At 54.2% G+C, this 26,222-nt stretch overlaps 1 protein-coding gene and 1 non-coding gene across 2 annotated transcripts; both read left to right on the top strand.

Annotated features, from left to right (window-relative positions):
- The first annotated feature begins 363 nt into the window (after positions 1–363).
- On the top strand, positions 364–24,503 carry LOC133361990 (neuronal cell adhesion molecule-like). The gene is made up of 14 exons (XM_061580963.1): positions 364–424; positions 13,316–13,421; positions 13,739–13,856; positions 13,917–13,998; positions 14,330–14,455; positions 15,977–16,144; positions 17,129–17,237; positions 17,829–18,058; positions 19,152–19,286; positions 19,969–20,112; positions 21,398–21,509; positions 22,019–22,185; positions 23,630–23,878; positions 24,367–24,503. Exons 1-14 carry the CDS (start codon positions 364–366, stop codon positions 24,501–24,503), a joined length of 1,944 nt encoding a protein of 647 aa, XP_061436947.1.
- On the top strand, positions 10,152–10,224 carry TRNAR-CCU (transfer RNA arginine (anticodon CCU)). Its single transcript has one exon. It is a non-coding gene; the product is annotated as a tRNA-Arg (tRNA).
- Positions 24,504–26,222: the final 1,719 nt, after the last annotated feature.

Below are 26,222 nucleotides of genomic sequence, written 5' to 3'. Positions count from 1 at the left end.
AGTGGGATGATCCCCGCACCCCCAAGGGAAAGAGGCCCCCCAACCCAGATTAAAATCAAATGCACATTTACGGGCAAAGGAATTCCATCATGGAAATCGTTTGCCCGCAGCATCAGGGGGGCTAAAAAAGTTAATGGGTGGTCAGATGAGGAGGCGTTGCAGCAGTTAGAGCTACATTTAGATAGGCGAACAGCTGACTTTGTGGAAGCTTTGCCCGCAAGCGCACAAACTCAGTGGGAAAAATTAATGTGCGAACTCGAACGGCGCTTCGGCGCCTATGACGAGGAGGAGGCGCAGGCGGCCTTAGAGGCACGCCGCCGCCAGCCCGGCGAGGATCTACGAGATTACGCCGAGGATGTACGCATGTTGACCCAGCTCGCGTACCCAGAGTACGAGGCCAAAATAATTGAGGGCCTCGCCGCCGGTAAAATCCAGCGATATTTGGCACGCACCCCGTGGTGGCAGCCAAATGTAGACGGTGCACGCCTCTCCTTTAACACCCTCGTCAAGCGCGCGCGCAAATGCGAGAAACTCTCGGGTGAGCGCGCGCAGCCTCGAGGGAGGGGACGAGAGTGCGCCGTAGCAAGCCTACTCTCCGACGAGGAGGAAGAGCCCGCCATCGCAGTAAGGGGACGGGCAAGGGAGCCCCAGAGACCCAGCGAGACCACCCCGGGGTTGGTAGCTGGGTTACAGGCCGGTGTGGGAGATATGATAACCCAAGCACGCGAGGAAGCGAATAAAAATGTGAAGAACATCCAGTCTGAGATGGGCGAGCTACACTCCACAGTAGGGGGGCTGGCCGGGAAGGTATCCCAATTAGAGTCCGAGTTGGAACAACTGCGTACAGGGAGAGGGAGCGGGCAGGGGACCCACTACGGAGCCGCCACCCCTCCCCGGACGTGTTATGTGTGCGATCATCGAGGGCACCTCATGAGGGATTGCCCTCAGCTCTCCCGTGCGAGGCAGATGCATAGGTCAAACACTAAGGCCCCCCTAGAGAGGGGACCACCGGGGGTGAAATCGACGTAACCCCGACACAAACAAGCTGTAGTGATAATGGCGAGCGAGTGATCTCCACACAGGTTCCAGCAACAATGCCCACGGAAACGGTGACTCCTGGCGACTGGCTACGGGAGCTGGTGGCGGGGATCACGGGGGCCACGTCGCTGGTGGAAGGGGAGGTAAACAGAGTGCGTACCCGAATTCTGCTGGACACGGGGGCGGTAGCCTCGCTCGTCAGTGCAGCGCACTGCAGCGCGATCGGGGTCGACGTGCGCCACCTGCAGGCCCCGGACCGCGCGCTGCACACTGCGAGCGGAGCCGGAATGGGGTTGCTGGGGAGAGCCACCCTAGAGGTCCGCATAGGCAGTCAGGTGTGCACCCAGGAGTTCTACGTGTCGAGTGCGTTGTGTCACGAGTGTATCGCAGGTACCGACCTCTTAGAACGGCTGGGACTCAACGTGCAACCCCGCCAGCGATGCGCCACCGTGGAGAGCAACGGCGAGCGGATACCGTTCCTGGGACGAGAACCGACGCGCCCCCGCTTCGCACCTGTGGCCGCTATCCTGACGACGGCAGTCACCATCGGCCCGCTCACCGAGATGCTGGTGCCGGTGGCAACATCCCCCACCGACCCCGCACTCCGACCATCAGGGGAGGTAATGCTAACTCCTCACCCGGAGTTGGCAAAACGGTATGGTATCGTGGGATCCGCCACGTTGGTAAACGCAGATGGGGACCGATTGTTTATGCGGATGTTTAACCCCCACAGTACCCCAGCGATACTGCGACGGCGCACCCCGATAGCCACCGTACACCCCCTGCACGCACGCCACTCTAACGACTCGGTGTTCGCACTCTGGGCTGAGGACACCGGTCGTCCTGAGGGTGAGCAGGACCTGGCCTGGCGAGTCGGCCCGACTCCCCGAGCCGAGGTCGTTCCCCTGCTCGACGCGTTACATGTACCATGGGCGGACTTACCTAAGGGAGAGGCCGATCGGCTGCACGAGTTACTGCGGGAGTATGCCGACGTGTTCAGCGAACACGACTCGGACGTGGGTCGGACCGACCTTGTTAAGCACCAAATTGACACCGGTGCAGCCCGACCCATCAAACTCCCTGCGTACTGAGTGGGCGCACCCGAACGCACCCAGATCAAAGAGGCGGTTGGGGACATGCTTCGCGATAACATAATTCAGCCCTCGGCGAGCCCCTGGTCAGCCCCGGTGGTACTAGTAACGAAAAAGGATGGGTCAACCCGGTTCTGCGTCGATTACCGTAAATTGAACGCAGTCACGCTCGGCGACGCCTTCCCCATACCTCGCATCGACGACACTTTTGACAGCCTCGCCGGAGCGCGATACTTCTCCACCCTCGATCTCGCGTCCGGGTACTGGCAGGTGGAGATGGCGGAGGAGGATCGGCCGAAAACCGCATTCACCACCCCGATGGGACTATTCGAGTTTCGAGTACTCCCGTTCGGACTCACCAATGCACCCGCGACGTTCCAGCGGCTGATGGAGTTGGTGATGCGGGGTTTGCAATGGGAACAGTGCCTGATTTACTTGGACGATGTGATCGTGTTCAGTAGATCTTTGTCTGAGCATTGGTCCAGGCTACGAGAGGTGTTCCAGCGACTGCGAGCGGCTCATCTCAAGCTCAAGCCACGTAAGTGTTACATCGCACAACGCGAGGTGGGGTACCTCGGGCATCGCGTCAGCGAGGCAGGCGTGCACACCGATCCGGAGAAGGTACGCGCCGTAGTGGAGTGGCCACGGCCAAGGAATCTGACGGAGATCAGATCATTTTTGGGGCTCGCCACCTATTATCGTCGATTTGTAAAGGAATTCAGCGAGATTGCACGCCCTCTCACCCAACTCACCTCCCCTAAGCACCCCTATCAGTGGACGAGGGCCTGCCAGACGGCCTTCACCACTCTCAAAGATCACCTCACCCACGCCCCCACCCTCGCTTTCCCCGATTTTACCACCGATTTTATTTTGAACACCGACGCCTGCAGCAGCGGGCTGGGCGCGGTGTTGTCACAGGTGCAGGATGGGACGGAACGAGTAATCGCGTACGCCAGCCGGACCTTGAGTGGGGCCGAGCTGAACTATTGCGTGACCCGCCAAGAGTTGTACGCCGTGATTTTCGCATGTAAACAGTTCCGGCCGTATTTGTACGGCAGGAGATGTCGTGTACGCACTGACCATTATGCTCTGCAGTTCCTTCTTACATTCAAGGAGCCGCGAGGGCAGATGGCCCGGTGGTTGGCGCAGTTGCAGGAGTACAACCTGCAAATCGAGTATCGGGCTGGCCGGACGCATGCAAACGCGGATGCCTTGTCGAGGCGGCCCACGGTGTACGCCGAGACAAGGGCGGAGGAGGCCTGCCCGTGTTTCACGGGGGGACGCTGCCGGCAGGCAACGGACAACCGAGAGGCCGCAGCCACTGACCCCCCCCCCCAGCGAGAGAGAGTGCAGTGTGCACCACAGAGACCCTCACAGGTGGCACCGAGGATCCCGTCGACCGCCCGGCAAGCGCGGGACCCACGGCTTGGGACCCGGCGAATCACCCCGCCCCGATCGGACGGATCCAAGAGGACGTCGGCTGCGCCTTCCCGGGCCTAAACGACGAGCAGCTGAGACAGACCCAGCAGCGGGATCCCGATCTGGCGGCGGTGGAGGCGGCACTGCGGGAGGAAAAGAGCGCCCTACCAGGACCCTGGAGCGGTTTGTATGGCCGGTTGTGTGTGCAGAACGGAGTGGTACGGGAGTTAACCGAGGCCGACCAGCCGGGGTGCATCTGTGTTCCTGCCCAGGTACGACCCCAGCTGCTACGGCTGGTGCATGATCACCCACTCGGGGGCCATGACGTGGAACGACGCACTCGAGAGACCCTGTGTCGCCAGTATCTCTGGCCCAAATTGGCACAAGACGTGGTCGCCTGGGTACAGGGCTGCTGCGCCTGTCAGCAGTGCGGGCCGAAGCCGGCACGATACCAGGTACCCCTAAGGCCGTTCCGCATCAGCCGCACGAATCAGCTGGTCGGGATCGACCTACAGGGGCCATTCCCGCGATCCCATCGAGGCAACCGGTATATCCTAGTCGCAGCTGAGTATTTCACCCGCTACCCCGTGGCAGTGGCCATCCCTGATAAAACGGCCTTGGTGGTGGCCCGGGCATTCGTGGAACATTACGTACTTAAGCACGGGATCCCAGAACGAGTCCTCACCGACCAGGGTAGCGAGTTCGAGGCCGAGCTGTTCCAGGCACTGTGCCGAGAGTTCGGAATCCAGAAGGACCGAACCACAGCGTACCACCCCCAAGCGAACGGTATGGTAGAGCGCATGAATCAGACCCTAGCGGGGAAACTCAAACATATGGCGGCCGCAAATGAACGGGATTGGGACGAACACCTCCCCTACGCCCTTTTCTCCTATGCCACCACCGTACACACGTCGACGGGACAAACCCCGTTTTTAATGATGTTCGGCCGTGAGTCTCGTTTACCTGCAGATCTGCTATTCGGCGTCCCTTCCCCCCAGCCGGAGGAGGGAAGCCGCCCCGTGGAGACCCTGCGAGAAGCCCGAGGCCGAGCATACCCGCAAGGGGAAGCCGCGCATCGGCGGCAGGAACAGGGCACCCGACCCCGTATGGAACCCCCCTTATTCCTGACAGGCGCTAAGGTGTGGCTACACACCCCTCGCATCGGGGCCGGGCAGGTGGGGAAACTGACGACCTACTGGCGGGGACCCTGGACCGTGGTGCGGCAGATCTCCCCCTGGACGGTACTAATTTATGGCGGGGAGAGGGGTCGAGATACGGTGGTCAACGTCCGCCGCTTAAAACCGTGGAAAGCGGCCCCGGCGAGAGAGAACCCCGTCACCCGAAGGCCCCAAAATCCCGGAGTACCCGCACCCCTTGTGTTGGGGGGCCTCGCACACTACATGGGCCCCGCCGGGCCCCCGAGACGCCCCGATCCAGTCCGGAGACGGCGCGGACGACGGCCCCTAAACCCTTCCGCTGGTGAGTTTGTGCCCCAGCCCACAGGTGCCGGAGGACGGGGAGAGCCGCTGGAGTGGAGGAGGAGGCCGCCGCAGGAGCTACAGAGGACGGAACCACCCGCCCCGAGACCAGCCACGAGGTCCGGACGGATCCCCCGGACCCCGCAGCGTTTCCTCGTGGGCGCGGCCCAAGCACGGTGCTCCAGTCAACCCGGGACGGGGACTGGCACCTCGGGGGGCTATGTGATGCCGCCGCCACGAAGCCGTTCGACAGGCGTCCCATCCCCGACCTCGCCACCACCAAGCAACGGAGCCAACCCCTCGTCCCCCTCACCTCACCTCACATGAACACACCTGCACGCATTCCCCCCCCCCCCCCCCCCCCCATAGAGCTGGAAGGGGAGGTCACCTGATCGACCGGTTTTTATCTGAGAAACCCTTATGGGGATTAACTCTCACGGTTTCCGGCGATCAAGGAATTGGACGACCTCCCCCGACGCTACTTTGCACCACGGCGCTGCGACCGGCCTTAAGATGGTATGGCCGCGGCGAAGGGCATTCGGCCACCACGGTTGAAACGCATCCCCCACACACACCACCCACGTGTCGACGAGGCAAGCAGGGGAGGGACGGGACAGCATGAGTAGCGGGACCGCAGGGGCTCTTGCGCATAGTCACGGATGGTTAGGATAATTACGCTTGAGCGCGCAGGCACCATTGTTAGGGAAGATAAAGGATTAAGCTGAAAGTATGAATAGATTGGGAGAGGGGAGGCACGCGGGGGGCCCGTGCACAAATTCCCACGGCGAGCCTTTGTGATGGATGCCGCCGCATAATCTGCAATAATAAAGGCCTGCGTGAGAAAGGGATTAATTAGAATTTACGCCGCGCACGCCGCACATTGATTAGAATATCAAAGGCGCCCGGAACCGCCGTGCGTGTGCTAGCGGGCGCGAGCCCATTGTTAAGGAAAAGCTGAGGGCCGCCATCCTGCTCAGAGCCGCATCCCTTTGATGTAGGGAGGATAAAAATGGGGCGCAAAGGGGAAATCGCTGACACTCCAGCGCCAGGCGACAGGACGCTCTCCAGTCCAGCGACCTGGACGTCCGTGCGACGCATCGAGGTACGCTACTGGCACAGGGATCAACGGACCGCCGTGGGCACCTAACAGTGAGTAGAAGGTGAATTAGGATCATAGCCGATAAATAGAGAATAGATTCAGGGGTGGTAGATTAGGCCAGCCTCGTCGACCCATACTGACTCCACAACCAGTTCCAGGTAGCAAATAATAAATCATTAATAGCGAATCGTGGCCTCGTGTGATCTCGTGAGCAGTGTGAACGCGGGTAGTGCTGCGGCTCGCCTCGTGGGAGCGCTGCACAGAGCGGCGCGAGAGTGCGTGTCGCGTGTGGAGCTGCGTGTGTGCGCGTGCGTTCACTCCGTGTATGATACAGGTGCGCGATCATAACGTGAGTAGTCAGGGTTGAGTTGGAGTGCACGGAGCTGCGTGTGTGGGTGTGCGTACGTTCGCTCCGTGTGGGTTGCAGGTGCGCGATTAGGAAAGGGAGGTATCGTGGTAGCGTAAAGGGGGGCATAATACCACTTGGTAGCTAGCCATGCCTACTACGCGGACCCGCGCTGGGGGGGAATCCTCGAGCGACGGCTCACACCCCATGGGTGAGGAACCCAGCAGCGGTTCGCCTAGCAGCGGGGGGGGGCGAGTAACGATGTTAGCCCGGCCGTTAGCATTATCGAGGGAGGGATCTCGGGGGCCAGCGACCCCGACAGATTCAACACTTCCCATAGACTCAACACTGCCCACAGACTCAACACTGCCCACAGACTCAACACTGCCCACAGACTCAACACTGCACCACAGACTCAACACTGCCCATAGACTCAACACTGCCCATAGACTCAACACTGCCCATAGACTCAACACTACCCATAGACTCAACACTGCTCACAGACGCAACACTGCCCACAGACTCAACACTGCCCACAGACTCAACACTGCTCATAGACTCAACACTGCCCATAGACTCAACACTGCCCATAGACTCAACACTACCCATAGACTCAACACTGCACCATAGACTCAACACTGCACCACAGCACTGCACCACACACTCAACACTGCCCCATAGACTCAACACTGCCCACAGACTCAACACTGCACCATAGACTCAACACTGCCCATAGACTAACACTGCCCATAGACTCAACACTGCACCATAGACTCAGCACTGCCCACAGACTCCACACTGCCCCCCTGCACCCCCTACCCCTCCTCCTCATCCAGCAGTAGATAGAGTCTACCCTACACGATGTTGAATTTAGACGTGATTATTGCGCAACGCATTCCATGATTGTGAAGCTTAAATCCACACAGCTCAGCGGAAACCATCGACCATTCGACAGAGTAGAGCCAGCCCTTGGCAAGGGGCGTGTTGAGTCAACAGAGCTGAGTCTACACGGAGCCCTGGACACAGACGCTGCTGCAGTCAAGCTGCTGGGTGCTGGCTGGCTTCTTGCTGGGCTACTGCTGCTCCACCATTGCTGTGGTGCTGGGACTGACACCTCCACAGGTAAACCTCTCATCACCACCTCCTCCACCTCATCCTCCTGCTGTGTGGGTGAGTGAGCGAGCGAGTGGGGGGTGAGTGTGTGCGTGTAGGCCTCGGCAAGGTGGAGGTTAAAGGGAAAAGCAGCGATTCTAGATTTGAAGTTTTCGTGACTGCAAGGGTTCATACTCTTAGCGGGTTGTTTTTCGGTAAAGTCACGTCGGTAAAAAAATAAAAAAATTATAATAAAATAGAATAAAAATACATCGACTTATTTTCACGTATTATTATTTTATTTTTATTATTTAACCTACGTGCCTTTACCGAAAAAACTTAAGAGTAAGAAAAACAATGAGCCTAATTTTACCCTCACCCCATACTAATAATCCGATGTTCATGGTGATTACTGGGGTACTACTACACATGGACAAGGTTTATAACGGTAAATGCTGTAAGGTAGAGCGCTTTATACATATAGATACTCTCGAATATTCCAATGTTACACGCTTCTGTTGTTGTTGTCGTTGTTGTTGTATCCTCAAATCTTGTAACTCAATTTTAACCCACTTCCCAATGTGGCATCGACTGCAAACTTGGTATACTTACGTCTTACTGATGACAACACTATATTCTATTATAAAAAATAAAACATAAATATTTGGAAACATTCTTTTGTAAATGTTATGTTTCGGCTTGGGTCTAATTGTCCACGCTCAACTAACGTTGGCTGTAATTGGCCACGGTGAATGCATTTATGATACGTAGCTTTAGCGATTTTATTTACTGCTACACAGTAATATACACTACACTACACACTACACTATACACTACACTATTACTATACACTATTACTATACACTACACTATTACTATACACTACTATACACTACACCAGCGGTCGGCAACCTATGGCTCGCGAGCCATATATGGCTCTTCCGGTGACGGCATATGGCTCCCAGACAAATTTGAGTTGAAAAAAATAATAATAAAATAAAAATAAAATGAGTTTGGAGCTGATTTTAAAATACTTGTGATATTGCTTAATAATACTGTGTCATTTTAAAGTAAACAGAAATTAGTTTTGAAGATAAAATTTCTCGGGTCACGGGTCCCGTGACCAGAAGTCGCATTAAAAGTAAGACATATTTAATTTATGATACGTTTAAAATACTATATGGCTCTCAATGAAATATATTAAGAAAAATTGGGCTTTTATGGCTCTCCCAGTCAAAAAGGTTCCCGACCCCTGCACTACACTATACACTACACACTAAACTATACACTACACTATTACTATACACTACGCTATACACTACACTATACACTACACACTACCCTATTACTATACACTACGCTATACACTACATTATACACTACATTATGATACGTAGCTTTAGCGATTTCATTTCAATGTTACCACGATACGATACGTTCAATGCATGCTAAAAGTTTATTTTTCTAGCAGATAGGATTGTTTCCTGAACAAACTTCATATTAATTTGCAGTTCATATAGGTAGGCTAAGAATTTACCTTGGTTTTTTTTTTACTTTAAATGTTACTGTGCAATACAGTCTTGTAATTAATAAACACACACAGGATATAGTCTATACAGTACGCTACTGTAACTTGCTCTGTTTTGCTAGATTACCACCACCCTGTAAGACTCCTGGCTAGGCTAGAGGCCATCTTCGACTTATGATATTTTCGACTTACGATGATAGGGTCGTTGTAACACATCTCCATCGTAAGTAGAGGACTGCCTGTATAGAAATAGAAGTGACATTCAGATCGACATCACATGCCACCCTCCATCTGCACTGCTCCTTCTGCTGCTGCTGAGTTCAACAACTCGGCAGAACCAGCGTCACCGCCACGCAAAGTAGAGGAAAGGTAAAACCATCATTGACATGTTTTTTATAAATACATATTCAACTTAACTAATTCGTTATCTATATACAGATAACATGAAAACACGATATTGTTTATCGATATACAGATACAGCTAAACTACGTGTTATCCATATACAGATAAAACTAAACTAGATTTAATCGGTATACAGATAATTGATATACTCTTAGGTTTTTTTCGGTAAAACTACGTAGGTAAGAAATGTTATAAAATTATAATAAACGAAAAATAACTCAATTGTGATGTAATTTAGTTATTTTTCATTTATTATAATATTTTTCTTATTTTTTTCCTACGTGACTTTACCGAAAAAACCTAAGAGTATGAATCCTTGCAGTTACGAAAGCTTCAAATCTCAAAGAAAATTTACGTATTTTAAAATCCTTTATATTAAGTTCACTTGCTTGCTCGCTTATGACCGTGCAAATCTTTCGGTCGTTTTTTAACCCACTTCCCGTGATTCAATCGAGCTGACATTTTGCACACAGACTCGTTGTACGTGACAATTTATTTTTGTGAAAAAAATTCCCAAATTTTCCACTTTTTAGGAAAAAAACAATTATCAACATGAATAAAACAGAGGGGACGGAAGGGGAAAAACATATATTTTTTTAATTGTGAGTTTATTTAAGAAGTCTGTACATAAGTCAGGTTTTCATCATGCTACATGTAGCCCCAGTGGCCTAATGGATAAGGCACTGGCCTCCTAAGCCAGGGATTGTGGGTTCGAGTCCCACCTGGGGTTGCTGAGAAAAAGCTCTTCATTTTGTAAAATCAAAAAGTCCAGTTAACGAATCTGATAATGAAAAGCCAAAATGGTGCTGTGCCTATAGAAGAGAGTTTTAAAACAGTGTTCAGTTATACTCTTTGGTTCTTTCGGTAAAGTTACGTCGGTCTAGTGCCCATCATCAGGTGATGATGATGGATGCTTGTGTTGATGATGGACGCTTGTGTTGAGCCCGAAACGTCGTGATTTATTTTATTTTACACCTACGTGAATTTACCGAAAGAACCAAAGAGTATGGATTCCTGAAGTCACGAAAGCTTCTAATCAAGAGAGTTTTAAACATTCTAGATTTGAAGCTTTCGTGACTGCAAGGATTCATATTCTTAGGTTTTTTCGATAAATTCACGTAGGTAAAACATTACAATTAATAAAAGTAAAATGTTACTTTTTTATTTTTATTAATGTTAATGTTTTACCTACGTGACTTTACCGAAAAAACCTAAGAATAAGAGTTTTAAAGTGTACTTTGGTGACAATTATCAATATTGATAAAGCAGATAATTAAAGGGGAAAATACATATCCATTTCTATTATTATTAAATCCTTTATATTAAGTTCGCTTGCTTGCGCGCTTACGACCGTGCAAATCTTTCGGTCGTTTTTTAACCCACTTCCCGTGATCCAATCGAGCTGACATTTTGCACACAGACTCGTTGTGCGTGACAATTTATTTTCGTGAAATTTTTTTCTCCAAAATTTTCCACTTTTTAGGAAAAAACAATTTCACTAACACAATCGTATATTTTTCCTAAACACAGAAAATTATTCAAGAAAACAACAAAAATGTACAATATAAACAATCATACAAAAACTGAAAACCTTATAATCCTTATATACGACTTTCCTTATATTTAATTTAAAATACCAATGTGATAAAAATGAAATTCTTACTCAAAAAAAACAGAAATGAATAATAAAATAAAACCGATGCCACGCATATAAAGGATTTATAGTGTAAAACTTTGTTTTTACTTTGAGCGTATCGTGCTTTTGTACTGAATGTTCTCATGTCCTGACCCCGTGACCTTACTCGGCGTTTGTGTAAAAGAACTTGATAGCTCACCGGAATGATGACCTTCATCTGTAGTTCTAAAACACCTCAATGCTTCTAGATTTGAAGCATTCGTGACTGCAACGATTCATACTCTTAGGTTTTTTCGGTAAAGTCAAGTAGGGAAAAATTAATATTAAATAATAAAATGATGGAAATAATAAAATTAATTAAATTATATAAAATAGTCTAATAATTATCATTTTATTAATATTATTTCTATCATTTTATAATTTATTTATTACTATTTATTTTCCCCTACGTGACTGAAATTCGCTGCCTGGATGGCTTTTAGTAGACAAACAACACGTCACAGATGTTCCATTGTAAGACCCCCAAATCTCCCTCCCATCCTTCCCCCTCCTGCCGCCCCTCTCCCCCCCCTCCCTCTTGCTCCTCCCCCCTCCCTCCCACCCCTCCCTCCCTCCTCCCCTCCCTCCCCCTCCCTCCCACCACTCTCTCACCTCCCTCCCACCCCTCTCTCCCTCTATCCCACCCCCCCTCCCCCCCTCCCTCCCACCTCTCTCTCCCTCCCCTCCCTCCCACCTCTCTCTCCCTCCCCTCCCTCCCTCCTTTCCTTCCTCCCTCCCTCCCTCCCCCCCTCCCTCCCACCCCTCTCTCACCTCCCTCCCACCCCTCCCTTCCTCCCTCCCCTCTCCCTCCCCTCCCTCTTCTCCTCCCCTCCTAGCCAAGTGAAGGAGCCCCCCCCCCACCCCGATGGCGTCTTCTTTCTCCACCACCACCGCCGCCCCCCACCTCGTGGTGGCGTCTCTGCTGCTGCTGCTGCAGCTCGGCGCTCTTTGTGAGCAGCCCCTCGTCCTGCCCCTTGACCGTGAGTAGCAAACACCCCCCCCCCTCCCGTTAAGCAGCTGATACCCCCCCCCCCTACAGCACCTAAGGTCCATCTTCTTGATTCTTTCGGTAAAGTCACGTAGAAGGGAAATAATAAAATAATAAAAATAAAACATAGTAAAATAATTCTCACGACGTTTCGGCCACAATGCAAGCAGAAGACCAGGTCTGCCGGGGAGACAGCGTCAGATACTGTCTCCCCGACAGACCTGGTCTTCACCTGAGGACGGCTGCTTGCGTTTAACCAATAAGATGAATCCCTGCAGTCACGAAAGCTTTAAATCGAAACACCTAAGGTCTTCGCTCATTTACCAGCTTCACATTCCCTATTGCCGTACAAACACTGGAGGAAGGGCCTTTGCTATTGATGCCCCAGGGTCTGGAATGCTGTCGCCAATAAACTGCAATTTGAATCTCTACCTATGAGATCTTCACTCAAAACTGCTCTAGAGGAGTTATACACCCCTAACTGCCACTGCAATTTAGTGGCCTAAAATACAATGTTTCGCTCCGGATGATCGCTTCAAAGTATGATCTGTGTTTTGATTTAGTGCGCTGATCTTAAAGGTGCATTGCAAAATGTTGACACTCCGACTGATGCTCCTCCTGCTGTTGTGGAGTGACCCATGCAGCCAGCTGTGGCTGCAGGGTTTGGTGGTACATGTTGTTTACATCGTTTATTGTGAAAACTCCGTCACAGTTCCTATGACCTGCACTGTTGCATTGCTTGTTTGGCTTTATTTTGGTGATTTTCGAAAAGTTCTTTGGTTTGGCCATGTTTGTTTGTTGTAGTACAGAGTTAGACTGATGGCGTTAATCTAAGTTGTCTTGCGGTTGTTGTTGTTGTTGTTTGACTTGCATCCCACTGGGATGTTTGCACACAGCGTTGGTGTACGGTGATTTTTCTGCAATATTTTGCTGTCTTTTCTTGGATTTGCTTTTAGCACTCAGTCACATCGTCACTTTAAGATGTTTTTTGTTCGTGTTTTTGTTTTTTGTTTGTTGCGGTTGCACCCGATTCAAGAGCCGAATGTCTCACAGGGCTCTACACCCACTACATGAACTTGAAACTTGAAACTACACCCATCACTCATCCACCCAAGTCCATCAACTCAACTTTGTTGTTGACCCGTTGGTCTCTCGCAGTCACCCAGCCCCCGTCCATCACGTGGCAATCGCGCGAGGACTACATCGTCGACCCACGTGACAACGTGGTGCTGCAGTGCGAAGCACGCGGCAACCCAGCGCCCACGTACGCTGCACACACCTCCATCCATCCCTCACTACATCTCCCCTCACTCCCGACTTACCCCCCCCTCCCCATCTCCCTACCCCCCTTCCTCCCTCCATTCCGAATTAACTCTCTCCCTTCCTCCTCCCTCCCTTCCCTCCCCTCCCTCCATCCCATCCCCACCTCCCCTCCTCCTCCCTCCCCCTCCTCCCTCCCCTCCCTCCCCCTCCCCCTCCCTCCCTCCCCCCTCCCTCCCCCCTCCCCTCCCTACCCCCCCTCCCCCTCCCTCCCTCCCCCCCCCCACTCCCCCCCCTCCCCCCTCCCCGCCTGTGCTGCAGCTTCTGGTGGAGCAAGGACGGGGGCAGCTTTGACCCCGACAGTGACCCCCACGTGCGGCGCCGTGGGGATGGCTCGGGGACCTTCACCGTCGACTTGGCGGCGGTGGCGGCGGCGGCGGCGGAGTCCGGTGGTGACGGTGGCGGTGACGGTGACGGTGACGTCACCGCGGCGGTGCAGCGCTACCAGGGGGTCTACCGCTGCTGGGCGGGGAACCGGGCGGGCACGGCGCTCAGCAACAACATCACCGTGAGGCTGGCGCGTGAGTGGGGGGGGGGCACGCTCGCACCGTCAACTACTCACTCACTCACACACACACAGGGTGTGCTAACCGCTGCACCACCACTCCCCACTCACACACACACACACAGGGCGCTAACCGCTGCACCACCACTCCCCACACACAAAGTGCTGAACCCGTCCTGGGCCCTCCCCTAGGTCGACTCAGCCTCAAACGCGTACCTAATGCGCCATGTAAACACGTCACCATCGGGGAGACAAAGGCGGCCCGGTGCTGACCACCAACTCGCTGGCAGCACTTGCCCCGACGCCCTGCGAAGGCTACACGAGGAGACTTTGTCTGTACCCTGCAGGTGCCCCGCGGTGGCCGCGTGAGCAGCTGGCGCCCGTCATGGCCGCCGTGGGCTCCCCGGCCGTTCTGCACTGCCGCCCTCCTCCCCACGGCTTCCCTCCTCCCACCGTCTTCTGGCTGGACAGCTGTGAGTACCACGCTGGCTATGAGATGTGGCAGCTGTGAGTACCACGCTGCCTATGAGATGTCACAGCTGTGAGTACCACGCTGGCTATGAGATGTCACAGCTGTGAGTACCACGCTGGCTATGAGATGTAGCAGCTGTGAGTACCACGCTGGCTATGAGATGTTGCAGCTGTGAGTATCACGCTGGCTATGAGATGTCACAGCTGTGAGTACCACGCTGGCTATGAGATGTCACAGCTGTGAGTACCGCGCTGGCTATGAGATGTCACAGCTGTGAGTACCACGCTGGCTATGAGATGTTACAGCTGTGAGTACCACGCTGGCTATGAGATGTCACAGCTGTGAGTACCGCGCTGGCTATGAGATGTAGCAGCTGTGAGTACCACGCTGGCTATGAGATGTCGCAGCTGTGAGTACCACGCTGGCTATGAGATGTCACAGCTGTGAGTACCGCGCTGGCTATGAGATGTAGCAGCTGTGAGTACCACGCTGGCTATGAGATGTCACAGCTGTGAGTACCACGCTGGCTATGAGATGTCACAGCTGCGAGTACCGCGCTGGCTATGAGATGTCACAGCTGTGAGTACCACGCTGGCTATGAGATGTTACAGCTGTGAGTACCACGCTGGCTATGAGATGTCACAGCTGTGAGTACCACGCTGGCTATGAGATGTCACAGCTGTGAGTACCACGCTGGCTATGAGATGTCACAGCTGTGAGTACCACGCTGGCTATGAGATGTTACAGCTGTGAGTACCACGCTGGCTATGAGATGTTACAGCTGTGAGTACTGCGCTGGCTATGAGATGTTACAGCTGTGAGTACCACGCTGGCTATGAGATGTTGCAGCTGTGAGTACCACGCTGGCTATGAGATGTTGACTACCTCGCCTGGTGTGCAGGAGGTCTGTGTCTCTCTCTCATCATCATCATCACGGTGGCTATGAGATGCTAACTACCTCGCCCCTCCCCCCTTAGGCCCTCCCCTGACCCCTCCTTCCTTAGGCCCCTCCCCTCTCCTATACCCGGCAGTAGGTCTCCACCAATCAAAGAGCTGTTTGTATTATATATTTATTTATGCACGACAGACATACAAATAATCCCTGGTGGGCAGTGTGGAACATTGTTGCTGCCTGTACAACGATTCCGATCTCCTCAATCCCTCCTCCCGCCGCCCCTCCGACTGCCCACCACCACCGCCACCACCACCGCCACCACCGCCGCCACCACCACCACCGCCACCACCACCACCGCCACCACCACCACAACCGCCACCACCACCACCGCCACCACCACCACCACCGCCATCACCACCACCTCCGCCGCCACCACCGCCACCACCACCGCCACCACCACCACCACCACCGCCACCACCGCCACCACCACCACCACCGCCACCACCACCACCACCACCACCACCACCGCCACCACCACCACCACCACCACCGCCGCCACCACCACCACCGCCACCACCACCACCACCACCGCCGCCACCACCACCACCACCACCGCCGCCGCCGCAGCCGTGGAGAAAGTGCCGCTGGATGGGCGAGTGACGCAGGGTCCGGAGGGTGACCTGCATTTCGCCAATGTGCTCCCCGGCGACGAGGGTGACTACGTGTGCCACGCTCGCTACCCGCACACGGGCACCATCCGCTACAAGCAGCCGCTACGGCTGGTCGTCACACGCAGTGAGTGGCGGCAGCGGTGGCAAACGCCGGGAAGTGCGTGCATGGACGTGTGCGTGTGTGTGTACGTGTGTGCGTGTGTGTGTACGTGTGTGCGTGTGTGGACGTGTGTGTGTGTACGTGTGTGTGCGTGGACGTGTGTGTGTGTGCGTGGACGTGTGTGCGTGGACGTGTGTGTGTGCGTGTGTGCGTGGACGCGTGTGTGTGTGCGTGGACGTGTGTGTGTGCGTGCGTGGACGTGTGTGTGTCTGTGTGGCCGTGTGTGTGTGCGTGGACGTGTGCGTGTGTGTGTACGTGTGTGTGTGTACGTGTGTGTGTCCGTGTGTGTGTGTACGTGTGTGTGTGTGCGTGTGTGTGCGTGTGTGTGTGTGCGTGTGTGTGTGCGTGGACGTGTGTGTGTGTGCGTGGACGTGTGTGTGTGTGTGTACGTGTGTGTGTGTGTGTGCGTACGTGTGTGTGTGCGTGTACGTGTGTGTGTGCGTGTGTGTGTACGTGCGTGTGTGGACGTGTGTGTGCGTGTGTGTGCGTGGACGTGTGTGTGTGTGTGTACGTGTGTGTGTGGACGTGTGCGTGTGTGTGCGTGGACGTGTGTGTGTGTACGTGTGTGTACGTGTATGTACGTGTGTGTGTGTACGTGTGTGTGTGTACGTGTGTGTGTGCGTGTGCGTGTGTACGTGTGTGTGTGTGCATGTAGATGTGTGTGTGTGTGGACGTGTGTGTGTGTACGTGTGTGTGTGTGCGTGTGTGGACGTGTGTGTGTGCGTGGACGTGTGTGTGTGGACGTGTGTGTGTGCGTGTGTGTGTGTACGTGTGTGTGTGTGTGCGTGTGTGTACGTGTGTGCGTGTGCGTGTACGTATGCGCGTGTTCACATAACCGTCACCGGTGTTGCCCTACGGCGGGAATCAAACTCGGCTCATGGCCAGCTTTTGTAGCGCAGTGTAGACGCTAACCACTGTGCCACCGCTCCCCGGATGATGCACACGCAGAGCGTCCGTCAAAAAGCCGGCCGGTGTTCGTGGAGCCCGCGGGGGAGTCGAGCAGCAAGGTGGTGCTCACCGGGGAGACGCTGCTGTTGACGTGCATCACACGAGGCCTGTACATACACACACGCATGCACACGCACAAGACAAAGACCCCCCGTATAGCCTTAACAGACTGTAGGGGCAAGTGCTGTTAGCAAGCACCTACGAAGGCCGGAACGGCACACGAGGGGGTGGGTGGCCAGCAACCACACCCGACTGCCTTTGTCTCCCCAGTGGCGATGTTTACACACCGCACCAGGTACTCATTTAAGGCTGAGTCGACCTAGGGGAGGCCCGGGACCGGTTCAGATAATCGTCACTGTTGGTGTTGAGCGGGAATCGAACTCGTGTCGCCGGGTTCGTAGCGCAGCGCGCTAACCACTAGACTACCGCTCCCCACACACACGCACACACACATCTACACACACACACAAGTGCAACACAACAACAACCGCCATTCGCCACTAAGTGGCGTTGACGTCACTTGCGCCAGGCCATGTGCGCCTTGAGGCTACCACGTGAAGTGTCGAACGCCCGCTGGCAGGAGGTCACGGGGCAGACCCAGCAGGTGCCACGGGTCAACTGACACACACACACGTGCACACACACACACACACGTGCGCGCGTGTGTGTGCGTGTGCGTTCCCTGTGTGTGTGTGCGTAGCCCCACGCCGGAGGTGAGCTGGAGCAAGTGGGGTGGGATGTTGTTGTCGTCGGATGAGGAAGCCGCCCCCCTCGCCGCACCCCCCGGCACGGCTCCGGCACGAGGCCGGCACGACCCCGGCACGACGCTGGCCATCCGCAACGCGACGCTGTCACACGGCGGCAGCTACCAGTGCCGCGCCGTCAACAGCGAGGGCGTGGCGCTGCACACCGTCACGGTCACCGTGGAAGGTGTGCGCCTGTGTGTGTGTGTGTGCACCTGTGTGTGTGTGTGTGTGTTTGCGCCTGTGTGTGTGTCTGTGTGTGTGTGTTTGTGCCTGTGTGTGTGTCTGTGTGCCTGTGTCTGTGTGCACCTGTGCGTGCGTGTGCCTGCGTGTGCCTGCGTGTGTGCGTCCGTGCGCCTGTGTGTGTGCCTGCGTGTGTGCGTGCGTGTGCGTGCGTGTGCGTGTGCCTGCGTGTGTGTGTGCATGCGTGTGCGTGTGCCTGCGTGCGTGTGCCTGCCTGCGTGTGTGTGTGTGCGTGTGTGTGTGTGCGTGCGTGTGCGTGTGCCTGCGTGCGTGTGCCTGCCTGCGTGCGTGTGTGTGCGTGTGTGTGTGTGCGTGTGTGTGTGTGTGCGTGTGTGTGCGTGTGTGCGCGTGGCGGAGTGGTGGCTCAGGTGTTAGCGCCACTCCGCTACGAACCCGGCAACAACCTCGAGTTCCCATTCACAGCCGGGGGTCTGCCTCCATTCTCCCTCCGCTGTCTGGTGGTGCTGCTGCTGCTGCTGGGGTGGTGGTCCCTGTCTATAGGAAGCCGGCCACACCGATGGTGACTGACACCTCGCTTTGTTCATTTCCATCAGCCGCCTTTCCCTATCGCAGGTGGGGACCCCCCCCCCACCCACCCACCCCCCTGTCTGGTTCTGCCTTGACACTCGCTGGTGCCGCGCGACACTCGCTGGTGCCGTGTGAAAGTCACGTGGGTTTGTTCGTCCGAGAGCCGGTCCGCCTGTGAGCTACGTAGCTCAGTGGACCTGCCTGGTAACCACACATGTGTGATGTCTAGTTGACAAGCAAGGGACATTGTCTAACCCCTCCTCCCCCCCTGTCCCCTCCGCCCCCCCCTTCTCCTCTTCCTCCCTCCTCCTCCCCCCTCCCTCCTCCCCCCCCTCCTCCTCCCCCCCCCTCCTCCTCCTCCCCCCCCTCCTCCCCCCCCTCCTCCTCCCCCCTGCCTCCTCCTCCCCCCTCTCCTCCTCCTTACCCCCTTTTCCTCCTCCCCCCTCCTCCTCCTCCCCTCGCTCCCCCTCCTCCTCCCCCCCGCCCCCCCCCCCTCCCGCCCTCTGCAGCGAAGCCGCACTGGTTCGCTCCGCTGCCAGAGAGCCGCAGCTACGCGCCGGGGGACAGCGCCAAGCTCACGTGCTTCGCAAGCGGAATCCCCGCACCGACCATCCGCTGGTTCCTCAACGGTGTGCCCATCGACGGTGAGACGCGGGGGGGGGGGGGGGTCAGTCTCGCTCGCCCACTCGCCCCGCCCGCTCACTCGCGGATCGATCGCACGCTCGCTCGCCCGCTTGTCCACCGACGTGCACGTGCACACGCTCGTCAGCCGATCGCTCGGTCGACCGATCGCGGTAAAATCACACGCTCGGTCAACCAGTCGCCCGCTCACTCGCCCACTCACTCGCCCGCTCACTCGCCCGCTCACCCGCCCGCTCACTCGTCCGCTCACTCGCCCGCTCACCCGCCCGCTCACCCGCCCACTCACCCGCCCGCTCACTCGCCCGCTCACTCGCCCGCTCACTGGCCCGCTCACTCGCCCGCTCACCCGCCCGCTCACCCGCCCGCTCACTCGCCCGCTCACTCGTCCGCTCACTCGCCCGCTCACCCGCCCGCTCACCTGCCCACTCACTCGCCCGCTCACTCGTCCGCTCACTCGCCCGCTCACTTGCCCGCAATGTGCACGCCCTCACCCAGCCGGTCGCACGCTCACCCACAGGACGTAGCGAAGTGAGCCGGATCACGCCGCGTTGCGCTAAATGCATCCTGCCAAACAATGCCAAATCGCGCTCAGACCATTCCACATCGTGGTTAAAATCGTTCCGCATCATGCGCCGAGACCGCGCCAAACCGTGCCGGGCGTCGTGCCGCCGTGCCACGGAGCAGAAGCCCCCGCGGTGCCGGACCGGCGGGTGGACCGCAACTTCCTGACGCTGACCCGGCTGCGGGAGGAAGACACCGGCGTGTACCAGTGCCAGGCCTCCAACCGTCACGGCACCATCCTGGCCAACGCCTACGTCAACGTTCTGGGTGAGAGCCGCACGTAGCCAACTATGACGGTCGGAGGTGCGGGGGAAGGACGACTGAGTCTCTGTGCGAATCTGTGGGTCTCTGTGTGGTAAGTCTGTCGGTCTCTGTGTGGTGAGTCTGTGGGTCTCTGTGTGGTGAGTCTGTGGGTCTCTATGTGAGTCTGTGGGTCTCTGTGTGAGTCTGTGGGTCTCTGTGTGAGTCTGTGGGTCTCTGTGTGGTGAGTCTATGGGTCTATGTGTGAGTCTATGGTTCTCTGTGTGAGTCTATGGGTCTCTGTGTGAGTCTCTGGGTCTCTGTGTGAGTGTGGATCTCTGTGTGAGTTTGTGTGTGAGTCTCTGGGTCTCTGTGTGAGTCTATGAGTGTCTGTGTCTGTGTAAGTCTATGTGTCTCAGTGTGTGTATATGGGTCTCTGTGTGAGTCTGTGGGTCTCTATGTGAGTCTGTGGGTCTCTGTGTGAGTCCTCTCGGCAAACATCTGTCTTGCTTCTCCTCGTGTTGCTCCCCCCTTCAAATCCTCCCCCTCCTCCCTCCCCCTCCACATTCCACCTCCTGTGTTCCGTGGAGGGATAACCACTCAGTGTCTCCCTCCGCTCCTCATTCTCCAATCTCCTGTCTCTCTCTCTCACTTCCCTCCTGAAGCTTCCCTCGTCAACTCCTGCCACCACCACCCCCCAAGATCTCCTCCTGCTTCACCTGGTGGCATCTCTGCTGTGGTTCCACAACATTCCTCTACACTGTGAGATCTCTTTTAGCAGTGGCAAAATATAGTAGTAGATTTTTACCCTTTTAAACTGGTACAAAACTGACACCTTTATTCAAGGCATCATGTTTGCAATGACCACAACACAAGTAGTCAAAAAAGCAAACAAAAAGAAGCAATTCTGATAATGATAATAATATGCACTGTCCTTGATGTTGATTGGTCCACACCCGAGACAGCTTTCTTTAGAGCCTAGTCCCCATTGGTGTTGGACTAGATGACACCAGAAGGCGTACCACTGGTAAAAGAGATCTCATAGTGTAAATGCTTACTTAGAGCTCTCAATACTCTGATATTGCACTGTGTTTGAGTTGTATCAAGGACAGTGCATATTATTATCATTATTAGAGTTACTTCTTTTTGTTTGCTTTTTTGACTACTTGTGTTGTGGTTATTGCAAACATGATGCCTTGAATAAAGGTGTCAGTTTTGTACCAGTTTAAAAGGGTTAAAACCTACTACAACATTCCTCTAACTCAGCAACCCTCCCTCCCCCTGTCTCTGCCCCCCCCCACCTCTCCCACAGCCGTGGCCCCACGGATGCTGTCGAAGCCGGACAGGCTGTACACGGCCACAGAGGGACAGGCCGCGTACTTGGAATGTGCCGTGTTTGGGTTGCCACGTCCCAACATCCTGTGGTGAGACCGACGCTGGCCCGGCTACTTTACTGCCTCCATGAACTAAACACTGTCAAGGATGACGTAGTGTAGTTCATACTGGTAATTCTCTAACCCTAATACTGATTTAAAGCTTTCGTGACTGCAGGGATTCATCTTCTTGGTTCTTTCGGTAAAGTCATCACGTAGAAGGGAAATAATAAAATTATAAAAATAGAACATAATAAAATACAATTCTCACGACGTTTCGGCCACAACGCAAGCAGCTGTCCGCAGATGAAGAACTGCTGTATGTGTGTGTGACACACACAGTGAAACTGCTGTGTGTGTGTGTACAACACACACAGTGAAACTGCTGTGTGTGTGTGTACAACACACACAGTGAAACTGCTGTGTGTGTGTGTACAACACACACAGTGAAACTGCTGTGTGTGAGTGTACAACACACACACACAGCAGTTTCACTGTGTACAACACTCAAGACTCCCTCCCCCCCCCCCCCCCTCTTTGCTTACGCCGCGCACCGCCAGGTTCCAGGGCGACCACGGCGCATCCCTGGCGAGCGAGCGCCACCAAACCTTCGCCAACGGCACGCTGCTCATCTCGGACCTGTCGCCTGCCGACTCCGACACGTACACCTGCTACGCAGTCAACAAGCTGCACCACCAGCAGCTCCAGGCACGCCTCTACGTCGAAGGTTTGCACACCGAGACCGATAGACTCATCACAACGAGACCGATAGACTCACACAGAACCATAGACTCACCACACAGAGACCCATAGACTCACACAGACCCATAGACTCATCACACAGAGACCCATAGACTCGTCACACTGAGACCGATTGACTCACACAGACCCATAGACTCATCATGCAGAGACCCATAGACTCATCACACAGAGACCCATAGACTCATCACACTGAGACCGATAGACTCACACAGACCCATCACACAGAGACCCATAGACTCATCACACAGAGACCCATAGACTCATCACACAGAGACACATAGACTCATCACACAGAGACCGATAGACTCACACAGACCCATAGACTCATCACACCGAAACCCACAGACTCATCACACAGAGACCCATAGACTCACACAGACCCATAGACTCATCATGCAGAGACCCACAGACTCACCACACAGAGACCCACAGACTCACCACACAGAGACCCACAGACTCATCACACAGAGACCCACAGACTCACCACACAGAGACCCACAGACTCATCACACAGAGACCCATAGACTCATCACACAGAGACCCATAGACTCATCACACAGAGACCCATAGACTCATCACACAGAGACACATAGACTCATCACACAGAGACCGATAGACTCACACAGACCCATAGACTCATCACACCGAAACCCACAGACTCATCACACAGAGACCCATAGACTCACACAGACCCATAGACTCATCACACAGAGACCCATAGACTCATCACACTGAGACCGATAGACTCACACAGACCCATAGACTCATCATGCAGAGACCCACAGACTCACCACACAGAGACCCACAGACTCACCACACAGAGACCCACAGACTCATCACACAGATACCCACAGACTCACCACACAGAGACCCACAGACTCACCACACAGAGACCCACAGACTCACCACACAGAGACCCACAGACTCATCACACAGAGACCCATAGACTCATCACACAGAGACCCATAGACTCATCACACAGAGACCCATAGACTCACACAGAGCCATAGACTCATCACACAGAGACCCATAGACTCATCACACAGAGACCCATAGACTTACACAGACCCAGACTCACCACACAGAGACCCATAGACTCATCACACAGAGACCCACAGACTCACACAGACCCATAGACTCATCACACAGAGACCCATAGACTTACACAGACCCAGACTCACCACACAGAGACCCATAGACTCATGAGTCTATGGGTCTCTGTGTGATGAGTCTATGGGTCCAGCAGAGGTCGTCTCGGCCACGTCCATGCCCTCCCTCCCTTCTCTCGCTCGCAAAGACACGTGGATCCCCCCGCTAACGCAGCATCTTTGTCGGTTATAAACATTCAGGCTGCTTTGCCAATCGCTCGCCGCTGTCTCCCCTTCCCATTGGTAACTGTCCCCCCACAGTCGCCAGCAGCAGCTCGGAGCCGGGAGCGGTGTCACGCGGTGACCCGGCGCGGCCCAGCGCCACACCACGCACGCCGCAGGGCGAGGTTACAGGCCTCTGGGACTACATCACCACCACCGCCGCAACCGACGCCACGACCGCCGATAGCACCACCACCACCACAACCACTCGGCAGTGCTTCTACGGCGTGAGCACAGCGTCGGCATGCACGCCGCCAGGCAGCGGTGGAGGTGCCAGCGCTGACGACGGTGAGTTCCTCTCCTCCCTCCCGCCACGATCGCAGCGACGCCAAAATGTTAACTACCTCGCCCGGTGCGCAGGAGTTTGCGGGTTCGATCCTGACCCTGACGACGCCTGTACGTTTGTTGTCCGCGTGTCTCTCTCCCTGCGGTTGCGTCGATTTCCTTGCGCAATCGCAAGTGAGATTTGTGGGAAAAGTCCACGATGTTTTTCATTTGCCGGACAGCTTCAATGGAGCCAGTTGGATCGCTGTGCACAAGATGGCGGCGATGGCTTGTCTAGTCTCCGGGGGGGTTCGTGTATCAGGTAGATCGATGGTGGCCGCTGATTATGAAAGACGAACCAGGAGGGTCACCAAGGCAGTGAAATGAGTCCGGTCCCAGTGTTTTTTATTATCGATGAAAAGTCACATCGCTCGTGGCACGGGCGACTACGACGCTCGCCGTTGCTGGATTTCTCTCTGCTCTCCGTGACCCCCCCGACCCCCCACCCCCAGCCCGCTCCTCGTCAGAAGAAGAGGCGGTCGCCACGACGACTCAGAGCCCCTTCGTCAGCCCCACGGTGGGCGTCGTGGTGGTGGCGGCGGCGATGCTCCCGCTGGTGACGCTTGCAGTGGTCGCCGCGTGCCTGTGAAGGCGGCGGCGGCGGCAGCAGAGCCCCCTGGTGAGCGGCAGTGGCACCGTGAGTGACCAATCAATCAAGCGTCGTGGCAGTACAGGTTCTTTCGGTAAAGTGACGTATAAAGAGAAAATAATAAATTAAATACTAGCATACGACGTTTGGACTGCAACGCAAGCAATCGTCATCAGGTATAAATGAAATGGAAACACAAATCTAGTATACTTAGAAATGTAATACAACAGAGAGTCGGAACAGGACCCTGCGGGGTGGGCTGGTAGGAACGAATAACCAAAGAATATAAACATAATGTATTATTACACTTGTTTAGCCAGGAAAGCCCCACTGAGTCTAAAGGTTTTTGTAGGGTCCTGCCAAGTGTTTGCAGTAGGGGGCGATGTTGCTACACCGAATCGGACGATACGAAGGTAGAGTTCGAGGCCTAGTTCTAGGCTTTAGGCCTAGCTCTAGGCTTTAGGCCGCCGTGAGTTAATTTTAAATTTAAATGTTTTTATTATTTATGTAAAAGCTTTAAATTTAAATGTTTCTATTTAAAAGCATCAGGGAATGTAACATTGTTAAACATTAACTCCCTTGCACACATGCGGGGGTACGATACGAAGGGAAAGTGATAGGCGTAGTTCGAGGCTTTATGCCTAGCTGTAGGCTTTAGGGCGCTGTGAGTTTTTTATTTAATTTCAAAGTTTTAATGAAAAGCTATCTCAGGGAATTATAAGGGAATGTTACACTTGTTTAGCCAGGAAAGCCTCATTAATTGAAATGTTTTAATTAAAAGCTATCTGAGGGAATTATAAGGGAATGTTACACTTGTTTAGCCAGGAAAGCGTCACTGAGTAAAGGTTTTTGTAGGGTCATGCCAAGTGTTTGCAGTAGGGGGCGATGTTGCTACACGGACGGACGGACGGAAAAACGGACGTACGATATAATCTATTGTAGGCTGGTCCACTTTGTTCCTACCAGTATAACATAACAGTCAACACTCCACCTGGTTGATTACGTTCTTCCTGAGAATGCTAAATTTGAGAGAGAGATAAAACACAAAAGAGTTGTTTCTATTTGTTTGCATTTTGACTGCTTGTGTTGTGGTTATTGCAAACATGATGCCTTGTATAAAGGTGTCAGTTTTTGTACCAGTATATACTACGTGTGTGTGTGTAGTTGCTGTGGTGCGGTACCTGTGCTCAGCAGAGACGTTCTCTCCCATTCGCAGGATCTCAAACTCTGGATAGGCGCTCTGTCCTCATCCGTTCACTGGGAACAACAACAGCAACAACAACAACAGCAACAGCCAAACGAGAAAACTCGAACGCTTCCCGAAATATTGTCGTGACCTCGGTGTGGAGACCCACAGACTCACTACACAGAGACCCACAGACTCACCACACAGAGACCCACAGACTCACCACACAAAGACCCATAGACTCACTACACAGAGACCCATAGACTCACTACACAGAGACCCATAGACTCACCACACAGAGACCCATAGACTCACTACACAGAGACCCATATACTCACTACACAGAGACCCATAGACTCACTACACAGAGACCCATAGACTCACTACACAGAGATCCATAGACTCACTACACAGAGATCCATAGACTCACTACACAGATCCATAGACTCACTACACAGAGACCCATAGACTAACCACACAGAGACCCATAAACTCACCACACAGAGACCCACAGACTCACCACACAAAGACCC

Source organism: Lethenteron reissneri, unplaced genomic scaffold, assembly GCF_015708825.2.
Source record: "Lethenteron reissneri isolate LAM-NWPU_2019-01 unplaced genomic scaffold, ASM1570882v1 scaffold_1321, whole genome shotgun sequence".
NCBI lineage: Eukaryota > Metazoa > Chordata > Hyperoartia > Petromyzontiformes > Petromyzontidae > Lethenteron > Lethenteron reissneri.
The sequence above is the reverse complement of the archived record's forward strand: the minus strand, read 5'-3'. Positions and strand labels throughout refer to the sequence as shown.